At 52.0% G+C, this 23,697-nt stretch overlaps 1 protein-coding gene across 6 annotated transcripts in view; it reads left to right on the plus strand.

Annotated features, from left to right (window-relative positions):
- The window catches only part of KMT5B (lysine methyltransferase 5B), a 40,458-nt gene that overhangs the window by 12,898 nt on the left and 3,863 nt on the right, over nucleotides 1-23,697 (plus strand). For 5 of the 6 annotated variants that reach the window (XM_075545259.1, XM_075545256.1, XM_075545260.1 and 2 more), the window contains 9 exons: nucleotides 995-1,230; nucleotides 7,826-7,973; nucleotides 9,785-9,853; nucleotides 13,612-13,786; nucleotides 14,130-14,239; nucleotides 15,301-15,467; nucleotides 15,770-15,789; nucleotides 15,876-16,012; nucleotides 20,637-20,833. In XM_075545259.1, the coding sequence (XP_075401374.1) occupies nucleotides 1,071-1,230; nucleotides 7,826-7,973; nucleotides 9,785-9,853; nucleotides 13,612-13,786; nucleotides 14,130-14,239; nucleotides 15,301-15,467; nucleotides 15,770-15,789; nucleotides 15,876-16,012; nucleotides 20,637-20,833 (1,183 nt within the window). In that variant the 5' untranslated portion in view covers nucleotides 995-1,070. The remainder of the gene's footprint in view (nucleotides 1-994; nucleotides 1,231-7,825; nucleotides 7,974-9,784; nucleotides 9,854-13,611; nucleotides 13,787-14,129; nucleotides 14,240-15,300; nucleotides 15,468-15,769; nucleotides 15,790-15,875; nucleotides 16,013-20,636; nucleotides 20,834-23,697) is intronic. The other variant, XM_075545261.1, reaches the window with a different exon arrangement.

Below are 23,697 nucleotides of genomic sequence, written 5' to 3' on the forward strand. Positions count from 1 at the left end.
GCATTGCCTCATTACCTGGGTGTCGCTGAGATGCACACTTCACTCGGCATCAGGGAGAAGGGAACAGCGGGGGTCTGGTGCATGGGCAACCAGCATGCCGGTGGAGGGGGATGCGCTTGCCCACCATGCTCTCCTGTGGCCTCATGAGAAGCCAGGCGATGGGACCCTGGGTGTGTATGAGTGGGTGGACAGGGCAGGTGACTACCATCGCCAGCCTTTGATCAGCTACGGACAAGAAGGTATAGTGGCGACCCAAGCGTTCACTAGATCAGAAGACCTTTTGGGGTCTACACTAAAGCAGAAGTCCCTCATGAGGGGGCGTCCGACATCACTGATGATCCCTGACACTTCACGCCCAGAGGGCCTTGTCCCTGAGCAGCATCCTTCCCGCTCCAGGGCATTCTCGTCCACTGTGTGGAGGGAGAGGCCTCTGTGTCACTAAAAAGCATCATCTCTCAAGTATGCTGTCCCTGGAAAGGGACGCTTTGGCAGACATGTCAGATGGGTGGCCGCACTATGGCTCTTTGAGTAGTGTCCCTTTAATTGCCTTGAGCAGTGCTTTCCACCTGACAGCAGTGACATGAGAAGATGTGGTCCCTGGTTCTCCTTCCTCACCCTTGGCCTGTCCACACTGTGAGACCATTCGAATGGGTAGGATCACAGCCAGGTGACCTTACTGTCGTGAGCAGAATGTAGCAGTGATGTCTTAGTTTTGTTTGGAGCAAGAAGGGGATCATCTGTGGTTTACTCCTGGAAGCGTCCCGAGGCGGGCAGTCTGAGCCTCTGCTGTTATTAGCTGGTCCCCATCTGAATGCAGGCAACAACAAGAGCGGGACAGGATTCGTACTGCCTCCGACCACCTCCTCTCATCCACGGGGTGGTCGGCAGGACATGGGTGGGACCCTCTGAATGCCCTGTCTCTTTGTAGGGCTCTGTCTGTCCATTGTGGTATTGACTCCTGGTGGTGGTTTTGTTTTCTGTGTCTTCCTGTTAGGAGAGAACATTGACCTTCCCCTCGGAGCGCCTAGGAGAGAGTGACTCGATGCACCTGGCTCAGGCTGTCTGTGGGCATGAAGTGGCTAGGAGACTCCAAGAACATGGTGGTGAATGGCAGGAGAAATGGAGGCAAGTTGTCTAACGACCATCAGCAGCACCCATCCAAACTACAGCACCCGGGGAAGGACGCGCTGAAGACGGGCCGGAATACAGTGGAGCGGAGGTCAAGCAGATGTACGTATAGCGGGTGCAGGTGGTGGACGCAGCTGGCTAGTCCCTGCCTTTGTCATGCATCTCCTCCCTTGGGGCCCCCCTGGCACAGCCTTTCATAGTCTCATCACCAACACGTGCTCCGTGCACTTTGACCTCCCACCAGCCTTCCTGCTTGTTGAACTGACACGAAGCTTCAGCATAAAAGCTTGACGCTTCACATAATAACCTTCATTAGTCTTCTCTAGTCATAACTTTCTGTTAGAGTTTGTAGGGTTTTAAAAGTACTGCTACTGAATTTCTCTTCAGTTTAAACTATTATGTGCATTTGATAAAGGAATAAGCATGGCATGCTCTAGTTAATTTTCATAAGCATTCATGGTGTACCAAGAATAATAGGTTAACTCTAAATAACTTGCATGGCAGTGGAATGGACGGTCATTGAATGGACTACCTTGGTCCGTCTCCTTGCTGTCAAGTCACTTGCAAAGATGGTGACCCTCTAGGACAGGGTGGTTTCCAAGACACTGTCCCTTGACATGCTGACTACCATGTGGTTCTGCGGAGCGGTTGGCTTTTTTTTTTTTTTTTGGTTAGTAGCTGAGTGTTTAGCTATTGGCCACCGGGGCTCCTTCACGTGACAAACCTTACTGCATTGACTTGATTCCGATCCCAGCAGCCGGTAGGATAGCATAGAACTGCCCCTGTGGGGTGCTGATGCTGTTAAACGTCACCTTTTCCCCCCCGGAGCGCTGACCTTGCCCAATTTGTATTGTAGCTCGCTCTGCCAGCAGGACCCCAGAGCTTGACAGTAGAGCCGTGTCATTTCACTTATGCGTGTAAACACATCGTTTCTCTGGACGGTGAAGCGGTGCCCACAAGTTGCTTCATTCTCTTTGCACCCCGTGGCAAGAACGGACCTGCTTTGGGAGAGAATTTGTGAAGTTACATCTTCCACACTTCTAAAAGCAGCGGATGCCTGAGGAGGAGTGTCCACTTTGTAAATTGGCAGCTCTGTGTAGATTGTCCAAAAGTCTGTGCTTTGTTTGTTTGTTAACAGTTATTGGCATACCATTCACATGTCGTACGTACAGTAGGTCAGTCATATTAAAGTGTGTGGCCATTTTTGAGAAGATACCTTGTGGAATCTTTTGTTTTTCCTGAGGTTGATCTAGTCACTGTTGAATATCCGTAGATGGTCTTGGGATCGTCTTTGTTTCCATTTATTGGGTTGGAGTTAACTGTGGGATTTTCTACAGTGTTACGTTGATTTCACCAGTTCTGATTCATCGCCTTTCCTTTACACTTAGGGGTACATGCTGGTCATTGGGCCCTAACTATCCCTGACCCATCAGGTTGTTGCCATATAGGAGTCTAGGCAGAAGGCCCATCTGAGGACAGAAAGGGATGGGGAGCAGGTCTACATGGATTCTCCTCTTCCCGGACTCTCCCCCTTCCCTGAGGGTGCTGTTAGTCGTTGTGCCCTGGCCCTGCCCTACTGTGTGGCTTCTGATGGGTCCTTCTAGTTTGAAGGAGTTGAGAAATGACCACTTTCAGTGGTATTGGTTCTAGGTAGTAAAATAATGCATCTCTGCTTTACGACACTAGGAAAGTGAACAGACTAGAACCAGAGTAAGAAGAAAGAAGAAAAAGATTGATAGTCATGAAATAGAAAAATAAGATCAATAAAACCAAAAGTTGATTCTTTGTAAAGATCCATAAAACTGGGGCACTTCATCCACATTAACCAAGAAAAGAGAGCGAACTCAACTCAGATTACTGAAGTCAAAACAGAAGAGGACATTATTGCAAAGCTTAGAGAAATAGAGGATTATTCGGGAGCATTCTGAACTGTATAATGACAAAGTCAATTATGTAGATTAAGTGGGCAAATTCTTCGGAGGAAACCATCAGAATTGATCCAGAAAGAAATAAAAAATCTCAGTAAGAGGTTGAATCAGTAAGAACAGATTTGGGTGGGGGTTTTTTTCGTCTTGTTTTTTAATAGTTATTCACAGATTATTCTAGTCCCACATTTCTTCATTGGCGACTTCTACTAAATGTTTACAAAATTATTAAGACCAGTCCTCTGGAATCTCTTCCTAAAAATAATAAAGCAATGTATTCTGGTCAACCTCATTGTATGGGGGCAGTTACCCCGATACCAGAAAAATTGCAAGAAAACTACAGATCAGTAAACAAACAAAAACCTTGCTGCCACCAAATTCATTCTGACTCATAGCAACCCTATGGGGCAGGGAGTTTGCAGGACTGTCACTCTGTAGGGGAGTAGCACGTCCCATCTTTCTCCCTCAGAGCAGCAGTTGGTGAACTGCTGACCCTGTGGTTAGCAGCCCAAGGCATGTCCTTGATAAAGGACATGTATGGAAAACCCAGAGGTGCGACCATGACTTCATGATGAAAGACTAAATGCTCAAACTTGAAAGTCAGGAGCAAGACCAGTACCTCTTAGGAATAGAGAGGCACACGAGCAAACAAATCCAGCCCCACAGGAAGGGGATGCTACATCACAGCTAAGTAAGGTTTTCTCTGAGAATAAATACAGGGCTGGTTTACCATCTCTGCATGGATAATTTCATGCAGAAGGAGCCGCACAAGGCTGGTCTCTGTGCCATGAGGTGTGGGTTAAAGGTGTTCCAAATGTTCCACTTCCCAAACTGCTGCTTTCCCATCACTCTTTCTTCCTGAATATTCACTTCTCCCCCAGGACTCTTGGTGCTTCCGTGTTAAAGTTCTGTAATTGGCTGCAATATCATAGAACTCCCAACTGCCAAGGAAGTGGCTCACTTAGCTGAGACTAGCAAGTCCCAAATCTGTGGATCCAGTGTTAGTCTGGACAATTCTCCGCACTCATGGTTACAGGGCTGACGAAGCCAAACTGACAGGCTGCTGGCTCACAAGGCTACAGGAGCTATTGGAGCTCAGGACAAATGAAGATGAACCAGATGCAGGATCCCGAGTGAGGCAGAGAACTCTGCTAGAGCATTTCAGTATATTGGACACAGACCTCACCTTTGAGAAAGCTAAGGGTGGTGGTTCATTCACACCTTGTGGATGGTTTCCATGAGAGAAATCCACTCTAATCATGCCTGTTAGCATAATGAACAGCTCCAAAATGGGACCCTAACCAAAGGCACAGAGAGTAGTGGGATTTATACTATATCACACGATGGGGTGTGGGGCCTGGATTTAGAAGGGCCATGTTAAAATAATTCACTGCACCATTATCTGGAAAAACAAGTAAGATAATGTTCCAGTATCATAGAATTAAAGACAGCCATCTCAGCAGACTCAGAAATGGCATTTGATAAAACCCAACTCTCAGGACATTCAACAAACTGAAAATGTCCTCAAGTTGATACAGGACCTGTCTAAAAAACCCAGAGGTGAAACCATGACTTAATGGTAAAACAGGCTAGTTCTCTAGTCACGTGATCTAGTGCATGAAAGACACAAAAAATCCACTAAAAAACTATTAGAGCTAAAAACAAGTTGAGTGAGTTTGCAGGGTATTCAAAGTCAACCATTCTACCCTTGCAGTGAACCACCTGAAAATGAAATTAAACAGCTTTATCTACACTAGTATCAAAAATAGACTATTTAGGGATAAATTTAACAAATGTACAACTTTGAAAACTGCAAACAATGTTGAAAGAAGTTAAAGTCTCCCATGTTTATTCATTGGAAAAGGTAATGTTAAAAAATACTTCCCCAAAAAAATTGAGATATGGATTCAACACAATTTCAGAGCCCCAGCTTTGGTGGAGTGGGTGGGCACCCCACCTAGCCTCTTTGCAGAAGTTCAAAGCTGATCCTACATTTCTCATGGAAATTCTAGATTAGCCAAAACAAATCTTGAAAAAGAACAAGAGCAAAGTTAAAGGACTTACACTTCCCATTTTCAAAACGTCACTAGAAAGCTGCAGTCACCCAGAGAACAAGGTGCTGACAGGTGCAGTGGGACAGAATCGAGTCTAGACACAAACCCTCAGACTTGCAGTCTGTTGACCGTGTAGAAAGTCTCTTCAACCAGTGGTGCTGGGACAAGTGGGGTCAGCTCCCCCTGCCTCATACCATATATAAAAGGGAACTCATGTGGAAAGCTAAAATTATAAGACTCAGAAAACCACACTGGGGCAAATTTTCATGATTTCAGATTTAGTGGTAGTTTATTAGATATAAAAGTACAAGCAGCAAAAACAATAAATTTCACTCAACAAATTGTAGGACTCCTGCTTCAAGAGATACACCATCAAGAAAGAGAACACGCAGCCCACGGTTGGAAGAAAAGAATTTCATCTGATAGAGGCCTAGCATTCAGGATATATACAGGACTCTTATACTCAGCAGTAAAGATAACCTAGTTGAAAAATTTCAAAACTCACTTCCACCGAGTAGGTTCCAACTCAGCAATCCTTATTTTTAAATAAATCAATAGGCGCTCTGGTGGTGGTGTGGATTGCACACTGGGCTGCTTCTCACAAGGTCAGCAGTTCAAACCCACCGGCTGCTCCAAGGCTGACTGCTGTCTGGAGATTGACTCGATGGCAGAGGTTCTGGAAAACATGGAAACCGCCAGTGTGCCCAGGGACCGGTGATTACAGAGAATGTGTGGTCTGCTAGGCAGGGAGACGGTAAGGGCTTCAAGACGCTGGGTGGTGTCTGGTGCTGCAGAGGTGCGCCTGGGAAACACCTCCTCCTGAGTCTGAGTACTTCTCCAGGAGGGGGGGTTCCCACAGAGAGAAAGGGAGTGGTTGGTGGAAGGGGATAAACCCACTGCCTGCCCTGAGGCGAGTCCGGGCTTGTAGGACTATAGAGCGGCCCCACAAGGTCTTGGAGGCTGCAGTCTTGATAGGAGCAGATGGCTGCCTCTCTCTCACCTGGAATGGCTGCCTTGTGCTGGGTGCATACCAGCATCCTTACACTTCATCCGCTCCACCCCCAGAAGCTCCTGGGTGAATGGATGGGTCGTGACTGCTGATGGGGGGGGGGGGGTCATTTGGAGGGTGAGGTGAGAGTGCTATAAAGGTTGATTGTTGTGTTGGCTGCACATTGCTGACAAACCCCTGACTCAGACACTATTCAGTGGGTAAGTCTTACTAAAGCTGTTTGGGTGGAAAATGCGATGACCTTAGATTTCCACACCCCTACATGTGAAGAACTTGATTTGAAAACCTCGGCCTCAGCCTGTGGCAGAGAGTTAGGTGTGTGTTTGCTGCTTGTAGGAGTGAATCTCGGCCTCTCCCTCCCTGCCTCTGTCTGCCTTCCACACCTGTGTTCTAAGAGCCGGAAGAGTTGGTGACCTCTCAAGATGAATCCCAGGAGCTGATGCCCCGTAGAAGCCACGCCTGGTCACCTGGTCATGCTGTTCCCATGACATCAGCCACTTCCCTGCTTCCATTATCCCTTCAGAATCGACCCTTCAAAACAGGACAGCCTGTTGAGTGTGAGATCAGCTGTTCCACGGGAGAAAGATGAGGCTCTGACCCACAGGGGCGGTTCTGCTCTGTCCTGTAGAGGCTCTGTGAGTCAGGTGACTTGATGGCAGGGAGTTTGAGTTTGTTGGTCTCCATCTGCTGCTTCCTCTAAATTCTGCTGCCTCACCCTCGAACCTAGACCCACGTTTTAGCCCTAAGGCCATAGTAGCTGCACAGTCGAGGAACAATAATTGCGCCCCCCCAGAAGCCTCGGAACCAGCTGCTGCTCTGGGACTGGTTCCAGACAGTGTAGTATGTCTCCCTCCACCCCCACCTTCCCATCCGGGAAGGCTTTTGACACTGCCCTACTCTGCGGGCGCCCTCCATCTGCCCCGTCCAGTGTCCTCTCAGAGGGGCGAGTAAAGCTGGGAACCAGAGAGCCACAGCCAGCCTGACCCCTCCCCTTACTGGCTAGCCAACATGCCTGGGGTACCTGGCTTGTGGGCCACCACAGCTACTATGTGGTCCTGATCAGACTGGTGGGTTAGTGAAGTATAGGGTTTGTAACGCTAGGTTCGTGGACATCTCTATGGGCAGGTGTCAAAATTGACACGTGTGTGAAACTGCACATTTTTCTTTAAACAACACTTTAAAACAATATAATTATATGCTATTTATAAATGAAATTCTGTTAACGTACACTACTTAACCTGATACAGCACTGGAGATCCTGGGCAGACGGATCCGAAGGTCACTTGGGTGGGTCGTTGTGACCATCTCCGCTGCACTGCCTGTCTCTACATCCCATGCTGACTTTCTAAGAACGCTTCGACTACGTTTGCCTTGGTGCCTGGAGTAATGCTCTCATGAATGAAACTCACTTCCTGGGGTTCATACGCCATCGACGTTCAGGTCAAATTGACATGTATCCATGGAGAGAGGTATACCACACAGAGAATTTCGAGATTAGGAGACTTAGAAGAAAATGAATTGGGAGGTATATTTGTCTTGAGAAATGGATACAAGTCAGCTTCAATAGTAGGGGGTAACTAACGGGTTTCTGTAATTTCACTGAGGAGATGGAAATGCGTCAGAATGACACTCTGGGTAAGCCGAGTGTTGAGGTAAGGTTTTTGAGTACCCCCTTTGAGTTACAGTTACTTCTCTGGCTTCATTCACAGGTCATGGGAGTTCCGGATTTGAAGGACAGAGTCGCTATGTACCGTCTTCTGGAATGTCTGCCAAGGAGCTTTGTGAAAACGATGACCTGGCAACCAGTTTGGTTCTCGATCCCTATTTAGGTTTTCAAACACACAAAATGAACACTAGGTAATTTCACGCTTTTGTCTGGGAGGAGCAGGTGCTTTTGTTGAACTTCGCAGGCGGTTACTCATACTCAGCATTTAAAGTGAGGTTCAAGGGGGGCGTTCTGTACGTGAGCCAGGAGGAGCCACCTGCGCTGCTGAGAGGCTTGCCAGTTCTGGTCTGCATTCTTATTATCCAGGGATATTTGTACTAAAATATGAGGCCGGGGAGCAGCCTCCACTTCTGTTCTAGATGGTGAGTTCAGCTGGACTCTCGCAGCATCCTGCAGAGCCCCAGGTTGTAAGAGCGTTTCCCCCTACCTCACCACCCCCATCATATGATCACAGACCTTCTTTCAAGTAATTGCTACTCTTTATAGGAAAACTTACTATGAGGTTTACCCTTTGAAATTTAGCTTCACGTATCATGTGATTCTGTGAATACAAATGTTATTTTGTATTCTATTTTTAAAGATGTGTCAAATTCAGATCGACTCTCGAATGTACCTGAAACAAGTTCTTAGCTGTATCGCGAGGGCCCAAAAGTTGCGAGGGCCCAAAAGTTAAAACTCATCCAATGCTAGGGACTCCTTTTCCCTGCAAGTAGAAGCATCTGAGATTATAGCTGGCTAAGCACGTTGAAGACGCAGGGCGGGAAAGCATGTCTGTGCTTTCAGCACCTCAGTGACGTTTTCCAGGCCCGCAGCTAGCCCGGATGGTGCACCAACCCTGTTGCCTGCTAAGAGCAACCGTGCCGCCTCTGGCCAGCGTGGCAGTGCCCTTGTGGTCATCTTACCAGACTCCCAGAATTTCTCCAGAGACCCTGATTGCAGAGACTCTAAAGGCCGCGGCGTCTAAGTTGCATTTGGAGCAAACGGAGCCGGGATGAATGGAGTGTGTAGATGTTAGTGGAAGGCGCTCAGTCTCACATCATCCTTGTGGGTTTCTGTGAAAATGAGTGTCCTTTAGGCTTCATCTTTGAGCAAGAATTGATCAGAATGCTGTCTTAACATTTTGAAAGATGCTATTCTGTAGAAAATTGGGAAATGGACTGTGTCCCGTTAGGACTGTAGGGAACCAACAACCTGTCTTCAACAATCCACTGTGGGTCAGAGAGCAGCGGACAGGTGTCCTTGGAGGCTGAGTTTTGCATCTGCAGACGTCTGGGGCGTGGTTTTACCTCACTGGTCTCTGCACGTTTCCGAAACAAACCAAACTTAACTGCCATCAAGTTGACGGCGACACAGAGTGACCCGACCGGAGGGGCTAGAACTCCCACGTGGGTTTCTGAGTCTGTGAGGCCTGAGGGAAGGAGGAAGGGGTCTGTAACTGCTGGCTCCCTTGCCTCCAGGACGTAGAGTAGGGTCGGTGCTTTCACCTGGCCCAGGTGTCTCGAGGAGGCCGGGAGACCCTTGGAGGAGAGCAGTGAGCTGGAACTGGAACTCATCGGGCTTCTCCTCATCCAAGGTCAGCCTGCGAGCTCCCTGGCCGTCCTCCCCCGTGGCTGTTGGCTTTCACTGGACTTAGGTCTGGACTGAATTCCTTGTCACTACTGTGGAGTAAGACTTTACACATCACTTTATAATCGGGGCTTGATGATGGACCCAGAAATCTTTCTAGACCTTTTAACTGTAATCACGGGTGGAAAATAACATGGACAGAAGAGAACTTGGCAGCAGTGGCCCCTGGTGGTCTTCGGGACCTGCTTGGCTCTAGAAAGCTCCCAAATTGTGTTGTGAGAATCGTTGCAATAGCTGATGTTGTAAGTCTAGTTAGAAATCGCAGGTCCAGGTTGTGCCGTGTTTTTCACTGTTGTTTGTGTTTGCATTCCTATAGCGCCTTTCCCTCGAGGAGCTCAAGGCATTTCTCCAAACCCGACAGTTGTCCACACAACAACCCCGTGAGGTAGGTTGCCTGAGCTTCAGACCTCCGTGTGGTGTCAGCTGTCCAGGTCTTTGGTGCTCGGTAATGTGCGCTGTCGGCTGGCGTAAGCACGATTGTAGAGCATTTTGCAGACCTTTTTAACTAGTTTGGATTCTGTACTTGTTCTGCTTCAAGAACCCCACTTGTACTCCATAACAGGGTACTTTTAAGAGAACCCACACTCATCCAAAGATCAGGAGTCACTCCCTAGGATTAGCTGAGCACTGGTTGCAGGACTCAGCCAGGTATGTGTTCGGTTCTTGTTTCTTTTCAGGCTGAGCAGGAAAGAAGCTCAGCGGGGCTGGTGCCTGCCGCTGCCCTCTCACAGCCGTGAGCCGACACACCTAGCCTCTGGTGGGGGCACGCAGGGACCCGCTGAGGGCTTCTCTGCCTGAGTCCTCCCCTTTCTCTTCAGTGCCCCTCCCCGTCCTTCCCACATCCAGCCCTGACTCGACATGATGGCGGCACAGCTCGTCATGGCTACGCCCTCTCGGCAGTCAGTTTCCAGGTAGCGGGTGCTATAGCACCCTTGTCCTCCTGCCCCTCTCAGTGAGGGCCAGTGTCATTGGAGTGGGAGCAGAGGAACACACTTGATGAGCAGGTTCATCAAGAAGAGTGGGGACAAAGGCACCGTGGTTCAGAAATGTCAATACCTTTTTCTCTTGCCACCCTTTCCGCCCATATCCAAGACGAGACCTGAACCCCTGCTCATGTCCCTTGCCCTCAGTGCAGTGTGCACACCCATTGTGGTCTCGAGACACACGTGTGGCACATTCTGGCCACTGGCCCCTAACAGCAGTCTGTGTTCTGTTCCATTTCGTCGCCAGCTACAAACCCCTGTCTGTGTACGTGAAGAGCACTCTCTTGTCCTGCTCAGTTTCTTTTGGCAAGATCAATAAGCTCACTGCCACCCAGTCCATGCCAGCTCCTAGGACGGGAGAACGGCCCCTGTTGGTTTCCAGAGTTTCCCGGAGGGAGTAGAAGGCCCCGTCTTTCTCCAAGGAGCGGCTGAGCTTGTGACTAGCAGCCCAACACGGAACCCCTTCGCCACCAGGGCTCCTTTGCAAGGTTGCTGTCATTCGTGTCACCTGATGGGGGTGGGTGGGAAAACAAGGCAAGGAGGGACTAGAACAGGAAGCTCAGTCTGACTACAAAGGGGTCAGGAGTCTGTGGAGCGACTCCCTCCCGGGCTGCTAGCTGCTGCAAATGGGGGTCTAATCATAGTGTGGGTGTTTCATGCTGGTCTAGACCAGTCTGGTCCAGGTGCTCGTCCAGAAAGGGCAGAAAGAGCTGGCTTCTGTCCCTGGTCCTCGGGCTCATGATGCCGTCCGTACACAGCCTTGTTGGGTCTCATTCGTTTTCCTCCATAAAGAGGGCTGGGAGGGGGGGCGGTTGGGGGAAGGTTCCAAGCACCATTAGGGGAGGCAGGCTTGCTGGCGGGTGTTTCCTAACAGAAAGCCCTTCTCCACGGGGGCTTTGGTGCAGGTAGAATACACTAAAGGGGGTGTATTTTCCGCCACCTTTGTTACCCTGGGATTGCACATGTTACCCTGGGATTGCACCGGCAGCCCCATTCTTCCTCTCGTCCCTCCCTGTCCCCTCATGTATCTGACAGTTGTGACAGTAGATGTTCACAGCGTGGGGACAGTGTGTGACATTTTCAGTAAAATGGAAGTAACAGTGAATGGCAGTCAGAGACCCTGCTAGAGTTTGTTCATGTTTGAGGCAGTGGGGTCAGGAAAGCAGAAGTCAGTCCAGGAAAGATAGAACTGACAGCCAGACCCACACCCGTGGGCGTCAGCCTGATACAGGGTCTCTGAGGCTGTAAGTCTTTAAGACACAAACCAGGCTCCTTTTGCTCCCACAAGAGTGGCTAATAGGTTTGAGCCACCAACTTTTGTGTTACCAGCTCAGAGCTCCAGAGCACTACCAAATACCAAGGGCGATCTCCCTTCGGGTGGGAATTGTTTTGAGTTGGGTGTGGCCTGCGAGCCTCCACTAGGCACCTGCAGCTTTGGGACCTGCTCAGGCCACCCAGACCCGGAGCTCACTGTCAGTGGGTCCTTGGGGTCTGCCTCATGACATGGTGTTGCTGTCTGTCTACTGTGCCATCGAGCCATGACACAGCAGCATGCCACACCGGCCAGGTGCTGTCGGGCATGGGCAGGCATGTTGCAGGTCAGCTGCTTATCAGGTGCTAACCTGGCCTCCGCGACCCGCATCCTTTCACCTTTCACACCGCCTGAATCATGATGCCTTCACGACCACCTGCAAATGACCCGGCAGTGCAGGCCTGTGGCAAGAAGAGGAGCCCTGGTGGCATAGTGGGTGAGGCACTGGGCCGCTGACTGCAAGGCCGCCAGCTGCTGACTCCATGGCAGGAGCGGGGCCAGCTCCTGTAAAGGTTGGAGCTCAGAGGGACTCGGCGTCAGCAGGGTTGACGGTAACTTTCTTGTTGAAGTTGATTGTGGTGGTTTACAAGCTCGAGGGCTTGAGTGATGGATCTGACCACCTGGAGATGCTCTCGCCATCGAAAGGACTTCACTCGTCCATGAGGACTGGGATGCCATCCTGGAAAACTGAATGCGGCCCATCCACGTCTTCTTAGAGCAGTGTATGAAATGTGTCAGATCACTGTGCTCAGGCGCGGTGGGACTTAGGTCGACCGTGGATGGGAAGCCGCCTGCCTTGCACCCAGTAGGCAGCGCTACGTCCTCTTTGCTCTCAGCTGCCCTTGGCTCCTATGCGCCCACCTGCTCACTCTGCCTTCCTGCGATCCAGGCTCCACTCCTCCCACTCGGCCTGTGTTCTGACTCCTGCCTGCTGCTGATAATGATTGATGGTCTGTTGCTGAGGCACAAAGCCCAGGTCCCTACTTTCCTCATTGCCAGTGTCAACATCGAGCCCCAAGCCCTCCCCGAGCAAGCCCCCCAGCCCAGCCTTGAGCCTGCACCCTTCCTCAGGATTGTGGGGGATAGGCTTTCATGCAGGGACGTGGGCCTGTGGGGGCTGCCTCAGTGCTCTGGCTCTTTGGTGTGTATGTCTGCCTCTCTTATGCCCAGTTGCATTTCCAAGAGCTGGGCCCGTGTTTCCTGGCTCATATTTTCCACCACAGCCCCCTGAACTGCACCTAGTCCACAGTCCTTGGTGAGGTCGCAGCCTGAGTCTCTCCTGCGAGATGCTGTGGAAGCTGGTTGCTGGCTACACCGCTAGGTCCTCTCGTGTAGCTTTTCAGGGCTAATTGTAAATAGTAGAATGAAGGAGCATCCGTCTACCTAATTCGCGGTGTTTTTAAAAATCATGAAAAATACTTTTTTTAAAGTCAGGGCAGAGTTTGAATATCGTTGTACCCTCCTCTCGCTGCCATGGAGTCCATTCTGACCCATAGTGACAGTTTCAGAACTTCTTCTTCCTCCTTGGACTCATGTTATTAGTAGAATTACTATTTTGGGGTGACAGTATAAGGCAAAATTTTTTCCAATTCCACAGCTTCTCCGTGCCATTAATTAGACTCTTTGTGCTGTGCTGCCATTGTTGACAGCCTTTCCCAAACGACGCCACCACAGGGCGTCCATTCAGTGTCCTGAGCCGCTCCCGATACTGGCTTTGGAATGTAGTGAGTGGCAGTCAAAAATTCCTTTGTTGGCAGTTTTGAGAGTCGGGACTGGTGTCACATGTTGGCTTGGGGTCTCTTAGGCCTGGGATGGGTGGGAACTCAAGTGGCTGTGGGCTTCTTGTAGGTTCCGGCCCATCAAAGGGCGTCAGGAGGAGCTGAAGGAAGTGATTGAGCGATTCAAGAGGGACGAGCACCTGGAGAAGGCCTTCAAGTGCCTGACGTCCGGCGAGTGGGCGCGGCACTACTTCCTGAACAAGAACAAGACGCAGGAGAGGCTGTTCAGAGAGCACGTAAGTGGGGTAAGCAGGTGGCTGCCGGGAATGTGTTGAAGAGCCAAGGAGGTGCACGCCCAACTTTGTGAGGCAGATCCCGTCAGAACATGTCAGGGGTCCCAGGGACGGGCATTTCCAGAGGGGACCTTGTCGCTCGCCCAGAAGTGACACGCCTGCAGGTGGTTGGGGTCACTGAGCCACGCTATTAGGTGCCCTGCCGTGGAGTCCGTTTGTAGTAGCCGGAAATCTGTTGCTTAACCAGCTTCCGTTCTGTCCACAGCTGATGGGGCTATGTCTTTCTGACTGAGGGTCTCACTGAATGAGCAGTCCTGAGGACCGAGTGGATGTCAAGTTCTGTTTTCCGTTTCAGGTGTTCATTTACTTGCGGATGTTTGCAGCCGACAGTGGCTTTGAGATACTGCCATGTAACAGATACTCATCAGAACAGAATGGAGCCAAAATAGTCGCAACAAAAGAGTGGTAACTATTGCACTAGCCCAGCCCCGTAGAGCAGTGCAGGCTCACGCGCTCTCGAGGTCGAGGTCACAGCGTGGTGACAGAGCCCAGCTCACTCAGAGGGTGGGAGCCACTGCAGTGCCCAGCTGAGCCCCAGCAGCATGGAGAGGACTTGGGGATGGGGTGGGGGTGGGGGCCCGTTACTTACATGCAGATCCACTACCTCTAGGCCAACACTCATCCCTTGAGCCAGAATCAGCTCAGCGAGGAGAACAGTGGGAAGTGAAGGCCGCCGAGGCCTGGACGCTCAGCTCCCAGAGAGATTTCTAGTGTCAGGAGAGCGCCGGTTAGGAGAAGCCCTTGGGGTCTAGACGTTGAAAAGTGTGTGCCCATGGGAACAGAAGCTGCTGGGCCTCCGACTGCGCCCTGTCTCACTGCCCCACACAATGCCCACCTCCTCCGGGCCCCTCACATCACAGCTCAAGTTGTCAGGCCCCTGAACGTGGGGGCCCGTGGTATGAGGGAGCCTGCTGATTGGCTCTGGTGGCTGCCGTGTCAAGGGGGTGGACCAGCTGCTGCTGCGGGAGATAGCAGGTGTGAAGATAGGACAGGACGGGGTCCTTTGTGGGGTTCACTGGGTTAAATATGAAAAGTCTGTTTTTTTCTGGTTGCCCTAGCTTAGCAGGACTGCAGAAAATGTAAGCCCAGCCCTCCACCCCTCCTACTCCCCACCCCATGAGGCTCACAGCATGCCTCCCCGGGAAGTGGCCATGCAGTCTGGGTGCTCAGGACCCTGGTCCATTGCCGGTGGTGACCACCACCGCCTGCCCAGCACTCAGTGGGTCTGGGTCAGTGCAGTGGACCTTAAAGCCCTTCCCAAGATCTGCCCTGGAAGGATGGCCCTGGTGGGACAGCAGCCGGTGCCCAGACTGCACAGGCCCAGGGCCTTCTCAGAGGAATTGTCCAAGGTGGGGCCCGAGGCTAGGGCTCCTCACTCCCTGGTGTGGATGGGGCTGGTGTTTTTAAGAGAAGCCATAGTGCCTGTAACTGCCAGTCATGTTTAACACATCACATATTTCAAATAGGAAACGAAATGACAAAATAGAATTACTGGTGGGTTGTATTGCCGAACTTTCAGAGATTGAGGAGAACGTGCTGCTTCGACACGGCGAGAACGACTTCAGTGTCATGTACTCCACCCGGAAAAACTGTGCCCAGCTCTGGCTCGGCCCCGCTGCCTTCATCAACCACGGTGAGCTGCGCCTCGGCTCCGCGCTCAGGGGCGGTCAGACGTTAGCTCCATAGGAGCCGTGTGCAGTGAGTGATGGGAGGAATTAGAGGTCCTTGCCTCGGGAGGGCTGGAAATGAGATTTGGGGGAGTGGGGTGTCTCATTTTAGTTCTCAGGAGAGCCTCAGGAGAAAGACTCCTTTAGCTTGAGCGGGCGCCTCCCCTTCTGTCCCCAGTCCTCAGGGGTTTGTTTCAGACTTCTGCAACTATTCGTGTTTCAGGAGCTTATCAGCAGTAATTGACTTTATCTTTTGGACATTTTTCAGATTGCAGACCTAACTGTAAGGTAAGCATAAACTCTTCTTTGGGGTAGCTTATGTGCAGTGTGTCGGCTTTCGCCTTGCGTTGCTTAGCCAGTGGCTCTCGTTGCAGTTTGTGTCCACCGGGCGAGACACGGCGTGTGTGAAGGCTCTGAGGGACATTGAACCCGGCGAGGAAATTTCTTGTTACTATGGAGATGGGTTTTTTGGCGAGAACAATGAGTTCTGCGAGTGCTACACTTGTGAAAGGTAAAGTCCGCGGCGAGATGCTGGGCTCTCACCTGGGGGCTTCGGGGCCAGCCCCACCCCACCCCCACTTCCCTACGCACCCAATGCAAGAGGGCCTCCTGGGTTCTGCAGGCAGCCCTCTGAGCGCACACATACACACATGCATGAACTCATGGGATGGGCACGGTGGCACTGCCTCCTCTGAGTCTCAGGCGCCCATCAGAGAACAGATCCTAAAGATAGTGGGCAAGGCCACTTCCCCGCCCACCACACCGCAGCAAGGGTTCACCAGGGCCCCCCTGCTGCCTTGCATACTCTCTCTGAAACTTTGTCTTGTGGGAATTTGGTATTTCCATGTCCATAGTCTTCATAGTCCCTAAACTCTGTCTGTCCCTTGCTGGACCTCAGAGAGGAACCTCTCATGTGGCCTACCAAGATCCTGGAGTCCTTGAGAAACACCCCCACCCCCCAAACCTGCCAGTGGGACTGTTCCCTGGGGTCCTCATGGGACTGACTGGCCACTGGCTGCATGGAGGGGCCTCCTGGAGCATTGCCTGGGGACAGTCCCATCTAGGAGTGGTGCAGCTCTGATGGGCCTGGGCCGCCAAGCCTGCATGCTGCTGGACCCCTTACCAGCCTGGCTCACCCAGCCCCCAGCCCCCCAGGAGACAGGAGCTAAGAAGGCGCTGTGGCACTGGCCGGGCAGAAGCTTGGGTTCCTGCATGTGAGTTGTACTGAAGGTTGCAGGCCAGGTGCCGCGCCCCGGCAGCCAGGACCAATCTTCCGGGGGTGTGGCCGATTCCCAGGGTGGAAGGAGGCTGCTGAGTGTGTGCTCTCACCCCCTGTCAAGTTGGCCTTTTCTGTATGAAAAAGGGGGAGGCTTCCAATGATGGCTAGCTCTGAGGCTCTCTAGTCATGGGAGCCGCCACCCAGGGACCGATGAGTGGGCGCTGAGCCAACAGGGTCACCCATGGTGGACAGGTGTCAGCAGCACTTCCGAGACCTAGAGTCAGAAGGAAGGTCTGGTGGTCTGCTTCTGCAAAGGCAGCAGTGAAAACCTTCGGAGTGGACTTGTGATGAGCCCCTCAGGCTCGAAGGCTCTCAACATCTGAATGGGACGACTGTCTCATCCAAGTAGGCCTGACCGACCGTCCAAGATGTTCGTTAGCTGAGGGACACCGAGCAAATGAGAAGAATAATCACCATGAAGTGTACAAAGTCCGAATCCAGAAAAGTTGGGAGTCATCAAGAATGAAGTAGAACACACGAAAATTAACCTCCTGTTAGTTTGAACGGGCTAGTTTCTCTCGATTTGAATAGACTGTTAGGCCAAGCGTGAGCAATTGAAGGGAATGGTGTCACATTCATCCCCAAAAAGAACGTTCCAAGGTCTGTCGGTGACAAAGTGATAATACATTTGCCCACAAGAAGGACCAGTTAATGTTGACTATCACGTAAGTATACACACCAACCACTGATGGCACAGATGAAGACTTGTATCAACTTTAGTGGTCTGAAATCAACCATGACAATGAAGATATGTTGGTCATTGCTAGTGGTTAGAATGTAGAAGTTGGGAACAGAAGGCTTTGTGGCTGGAAAATAACTGTGGTGATAATGACACAGGTCGCATTTTGCAAGACCAGTGCCTTCGTCATTGCAGCAGTGCACATGGACCACGCCAGGTGGGACGCACAGGAAGCAGGTGGCCCAGATGGTGTCTGTGGGAAGAGACAAATCGAGAAGCTCAATGTCTTCCGAACTCAGCCAGGGCCTGACTGCCCAAGACCACCCCCACCCGCACCCCCACGCCCCTCGGCAAGTGCAAAGCGAGCCCACAGGTGTCACAATATGCCGGTGTGGTGAGAATGTCAGGCACAATGCTACTTTCTAAGTAAAATAATTTTATGTTCATGTTGGTGTATTTTGTGTTAAATATACTTAATTATATCCCATATTTCTAGAATTGAACTGAAAAATGTTAGAAGTGCGGATAGAAAGTTCTGGAATCTGGAAAGAATTGATCTTATTTCTTTATCTCTGAGATACCGTGGTGGCATGTTGAGTAGCATTTGACTACTAACCTGGACTGTGGGTTCAAACCCACCAGCCTCTCTACAGGAGGCAGAGGAGGCTGTTCTGCTCCCATAAAGATCGACAGCCTCTGAAGCTTGCTAGGGTCGTTGTGAGTTAGCGCAGTTTTCCCTGTGAGGTGTTCACTGTACAGGGCGGGGCGCAGCATGTCCTTGGCAAGCTGCCTCGGGTAGGCCGCCCCGGTCTCTGGAGAGCGGTTCCACAGGCTAGCTCACAAACCCATTTGCGGCACCCCTTTGTTTTTTAAGTACTAATAAAAAAGAGGCACACCTACTCTTGGGAGAACGCACCACCCCCCAGTGTTGTTGCTGTTAGAACCAGACTGTTGATGATCTTGTTGTTAAATTACTTTCCTCTGACCAGCTGAGCCGGCCTTCGATGCCAGGTCCATGAAGTGGAGTTTTTGCCTCCTTTCTTCACACATCACTCACTCTGGTAGCAGTTTCCCTGAGCTTTGTAGAGTTAGCTGGTGGGGGGAGTGGGAGGGGGGCAGGTTTTCCTGGTAAGTGCCCCATGTGCCACAGAAGAGCCCTGGGACTGGACAGAGCAGAAGAGGTCACAGACCATTCTCAGCCAGGGTGGCAGTAGTCTCCTGAGCCTTTGACTTACTAACACTTGGCTCCCTGGTTCCCTCCTGTCCTTTCTTCCGGAGTCCTCATCAGCCATCTGCTCTGCATAAGAGCTGGAGCAGGCCAGGGCCCAGGTCTTGCTAGCCATTGGACTTGGCTCTAAGAAAGCATTGCCGCCATTGAGCCACACATGGAACGGGAGCCGGCACTGTATGGCATTGAGCAGGAGTAGAGCCCCGCTGGAGAGGCTGGGCGGTTGCCAGTGACAGCTTTTCCAGGGTTTGTCTGGTGGTATTGACAGCAGCCATCAAGACAGTCTTGGTGAAGAGGAGACTTATGGGAAGATGGCGCCCATGTAGAATCACCCCCTCTGTGATCAGAAAATCCAGAGACAGTAGCTGCTAGCTAGAGACCAGGAGCAGCTCTCGTCTTCTGTCAGTTTCCGAGGACATCCTCTGCCAGTGGCAGCAAGGTGCTCAAAGTGCCCACCCTCAGGTCCCTTCCATCCCCAAATGTCAGAATTCCAGCCCTGGGGTGGGGGGACAAAAATGAGCTGGTACCAAGGGCTCGATACAAAGTAAATGTCTGCAAATGAATGAAGGCAGCATATGTACAAACATGCTTGGTGCAATCAAGGTATGGATTATAACAGATGTAAGAGTCCCCAATAAAATGATAATTAAAAAAAAGTTCCAGCCCTGAGGGTGGGGGAAGGGAGGGAAGGGGAAGCTGACGGCTCTGGTGACTGTCTGTGAGGGGCTGTAGTGCGTGGCCTAAGTAAATAAGGGCTCTGGGAGGTAGGCTGGGGGAAGGAGGGGTTGAAGAGGGGCTGATAGCAAGGAGTTCAAGAAGAAAGACCTTCAGAAACTGATTGTGGCAGGTACAGTACTGCTTGATGTGATTGAACTCTGGAAGATCTCCCAACAACATGAGGGAAAGCAAGAAGAGCTGGAGACGGAGAAAGGCCGTCTGCTCCTGTGACGACGGACGCATCGCGCTGTGAGCGGCTGGCTGTTGACTCCGCGGCAGCAGGTCTGGGCGGCGAGGAGAGCCTGTCTCCCAGCCGCTTCACTGCGGGCTTGTTTTCTTCTAGCATCTGTCTAAGTGATGGGTTGCTTTGGGGTGAGCCTGCTACAAAAGACCCCCCCTAAAGGGTTCAGAACCAAAGATCCCGCTTTGAGGACCGAAGTGCGTCTGACCCGAGCCATTGTGTTCCAGTCCTCGTGTACGTGGAAAAGCACTGAAGACGGATGCATTTGAAATAGTGCGTTGGTAAAGAACATCAGCTAGACCTTGGACTGCCGGAACAGACAAGCCAGCCTTGGGAGAAGGACCGCCAGAAGGCTCCAAGGATGGAGAGACTTGGTCTCTCTTTGGAGGTGTGTGAGATGCCTTGGATCTGGAGAAGGACGTCCTTCACCAAGAGGGACAGAGGGACAGACACCACAGCTGCAACAGCATCGCAAGTGAGGACGGCACAGCAGCGCAGGCCCTGGCGGCCTGGTGCTCGGTTGATTGGAACCGACCACACGGCTCCTTACCAACCAAACTTAATCCAAGGACATTCTGTGACTGTTGTTCTTTTAAGTAAGGGTCGATGTTAGAGCATAGGCGGGAGCTGGCAGCTTGCTTTTTCCGAGCTCACAGTTGAGACCCAGCATTTTTGTGTCTGCCACTTAGTTCTGAACTTGAAGAATTTTATATTTCTCACTACATCTGAATATTTACAAGGTCTAATAGTTTTCCATGGGCGACTAGTGACTTCATAGCCGCAATTATGCCAAATTCTATTGTGAACCTCGAGCTGTTGGCATCTTAAATTTCTGTGGAGCATCCTGGGACTGGCTTGTGTCCAGCGATGACTCGGGCCTCGCCCGTTGCTCAGCCACAGCTGCTGGCGGGGCGGCCACTGCCCTCAGCCTGGCTCTCGGCAAGGACGGGCACGAGCGCCGAGGTTCACCCTGTGCTCTTCTCTCTCTCAGGCGGGGCACTGGTGCTTTCAAATCCAGAGTGGGACTGCCGGCGCCTGCTCCTGTGATCAATAGCAAGTACGGACTCAGAGAAACAGACAAACGCTTAAATCGGCTGAAGAAATTAGGGGACAGCAGCAAACACTCAGACAGCCAGTCTGTCAGCTCCAACACTGATGCAGACACCACTCAGGAAAAAAACAGCGCAAGTAAGTGAGGGGCTGGGGGTGAGGGGCTTGCCCCCTCGGGCTGCTGTCGGTACGTTTTTGTATGACTTGATTCCTGCTGCATGTCTCGGGTCTGAACTGTTACGTACTGAGGGGCAGCTCTGGGACTCAAGAGCTTCTATAGGGCTGAGGGACTCTCGAGATGGTTTGGGTGCCTGTGCAAACCCCACCTGCAAACTCAGCACTGCCCACCACACACCCAGGTGCCTGTGTCTAGACCTCCGGTACCTGGATGTTGAACTCTTCCCCACGTGTTCCAGGGCCATCCTGCACTCGAGAGAAAGGTTTTTCAGGTGTTCGTGGTGGGCATGGGTCTGTTAGGCCCTCCACGGCGATGGGGCTGCGCCGGGTCCTGCCGACCCAGGTTCAGGGTCTAGGCAGTGCCTTGTGCGTGCTAGGCAGAGGTACCTCGAGAAGCTAATCCAGTGGCCCTCTCATGTGTACAAGAAAACGATTGATCTCAAAAAACCATGCAATATGTGAAGGCATCCCCGCCCAGCTCAAGTCCATAAGTACGGTGCTAGCTGAGCCCTCCAGACACCCTCCTAACCGCGTGCCGATGATGCAGAACCTCAAAGCAAGAAGGTGATAGTCCGATGGGTGCAAAGTTGCATGATCCAAGGTCAGTGGAGTGTGGCAGGGTGCCCACAGCTCTTGGGGTTGGGGAGCCCGTGTGGGCCTGCCCCTGGAGGCAATCAGTTCCCAGTCAGGGCCTCTCATTCTTAAGCAGGAACATATACGACCCCGAGGAGGGATCGTCAACTCCACCCCTAGCCAGGAGTGTGTGATGGACCAGCTGGTCACGTCTTTAATACCACAGGTGGCTAGGAAGCTTCTGCAGCAACCGACTGTTCTCATCCCCACAGAGTGCTGGCTAGCTCTTTCCAAAGGAACTGGTCCCGTCCAGCAGTCAGCAGTGTGCTTCCCTGAAGATGGTGGCCCAGCAAGGCCACCGGGCAGTTCCCCTCCTCTGTACAGGGACACCGCCTCTGTACAGCAGCCGAGGACAATCCGACATCTGATGGAAACAGAAAGGAGCATTGGCTCTGGTCCTGGAGAGGATGTGGCATCTGAGCTGGGCTGTACCTAATGATGCTGCTGCCCTTTTGTGTCCCCAGCCCACTCTTCTGCTTGTCTGTGAGCCTGGTTCTTCAGCAGCAGGCATGCCAGGCCTTCTCGCCCGAGGAGCTAGTGTGGGTAGTGACGTGGGCTGTGTTCTCTGCCCCAGCCTACACTTGCGATTGAGCTGCTGACCCAAAGAACTGCCTCTGTCTAGTTGAAGGACGAGTCATCCCTGTGTGGCAGGAAGTGTTTTGAAAGGTGACTGTTTCTTCAGCATCTGGAGAGGATCAATCGATAAAGGCTGTTCTCATAGCCTGAGTCATGCCCGCCACTGTACCCACATCTCGCAGAGGGCAACTGTGTCCCTGATAGAAAACTCCTGAGACTTGGGGCGTCCATTTCTTGTTCCAGAGAGACTGCATCCTGGTGGCCCTCATCAGGTCATGGATCATGGTACTGCCCTCATGCCTTACTGGTGTCGCTGCTTGAGGACCCCCAGAAGTGTCCCTGACCCATGAGCTGGGACCATTGGGCACCTGAGAAGCAGAGCCCTGGAGGAGTGGCCAGCTGGGCAGCTTGAGCAGACCTATGCCCCTCCTAGGTAGCTCTGGGCCAGCCCAGCCCTGTGCTGGTGCTGACCCCTGAGGGTGAGGCCGTGCTAGGAGTGTGCCTTTCCCTCAGCCACTGGCCAGATTCTTCTGTTTGGGACATGTCCTTCCTGGCCCAAGTGGCGTTGAAATAAGGGCAGCAGAACCCAAGTCCCCTATAGGGGACTTTTAGGAACTGGGGGCTTTAACTTGACCTTGTGACCACTCTCTCCCCCTCTGCCTCCTTGGTACCCTGCTGGTATCTCTGGTCACGTTCTCTTGTCTGCCAACCTGTGTGCCTGGACCTCGTTTCGTCTCTGACTGTGAACACACCTTCTGGGTGGGCTTTTGTTTTAACGCTGCCTTGAAGACAACAAGGCCAAGTTGGTGGACAGCACACCTGCACAGGGGTGCTTCCTGTGAAAAGGCTCATGGAGAATCCAAAGGGACTCCCTGAGAAGAGGGGCACAAAGGGGAGGCCCAGGCTCCGTCATGGGAAGAAGTTGCAGGTGCCCATCTGACTCTGCATCTCACTAGCCTCTGCCCAGTGATCCCTCCTCAGCAGGACACCTGATGGATGGAGAGCTGGGCTTGAGCCAGTGGCCCAGTGGACCGAGGAGATCACGTCATCGTTCACAGCATAGCATGTTGGGAGGTGCCAGGAAGGGCTTCCTGACCAGCGCACTGCTGGGAAATCTGCCTGAGGGGCAGGCGGGAGGCTGTTGCACTGCTTGGGCAGGGGTTGGGAGTGCAGGTCAGGAAAAGGTGCTGTTGTCTGGTGGACTCCACAGGCGTCGCAGATGACCTCTGGGTATCTGCCCTTGGTAGCAGGGACGCAAGTGTGAGGGAGAGAGGTGTCCGTTGGCATCATGGGTAAGTACTGGGCTGGGAGCATGTCCACGGTGTTGGCCCATCACCCAGAGGGTATGTGCAGAGTGCAGAAGCTGGGTGGTGACCCCTTTAAGGGGGCAAAGGAGAAGGGACACATGGGCGATGAAGAGCCAGGAGAGGGCTTGTTGAGAAGAGTCCCATGTCACTGCAGAGAAGTGACGTGTTGGCGGGTTTGGTAATGAAGTCGTCAAGGAGACTGGTGCAGGGCCACTGCAGGTGAGAAGGTGGTGCATGTGCCCCTGTGCCCTGGGGCGACTGTGTAATGGGAATGGGAGGGGAAAGGAGAAGAAAAGTCTGGCCGCCGCC

The sequence above is a fragment of the Tenrec ecaudatus genome, chromosome 4 (genome assembly GCF_050624435.1).
Source record: "Tenrec ecaudatus isolate mTenEca1 chromosome 4, mTenEca1.hap1, whole genome shotgun sequence".
Classification (NCBI taxonomy): Eukaryota; Metazoa; Chordata; class Mammalia; order Afrosoricida; family Tenrecidae; genus Tenrec; species Tenrec ecaudatus.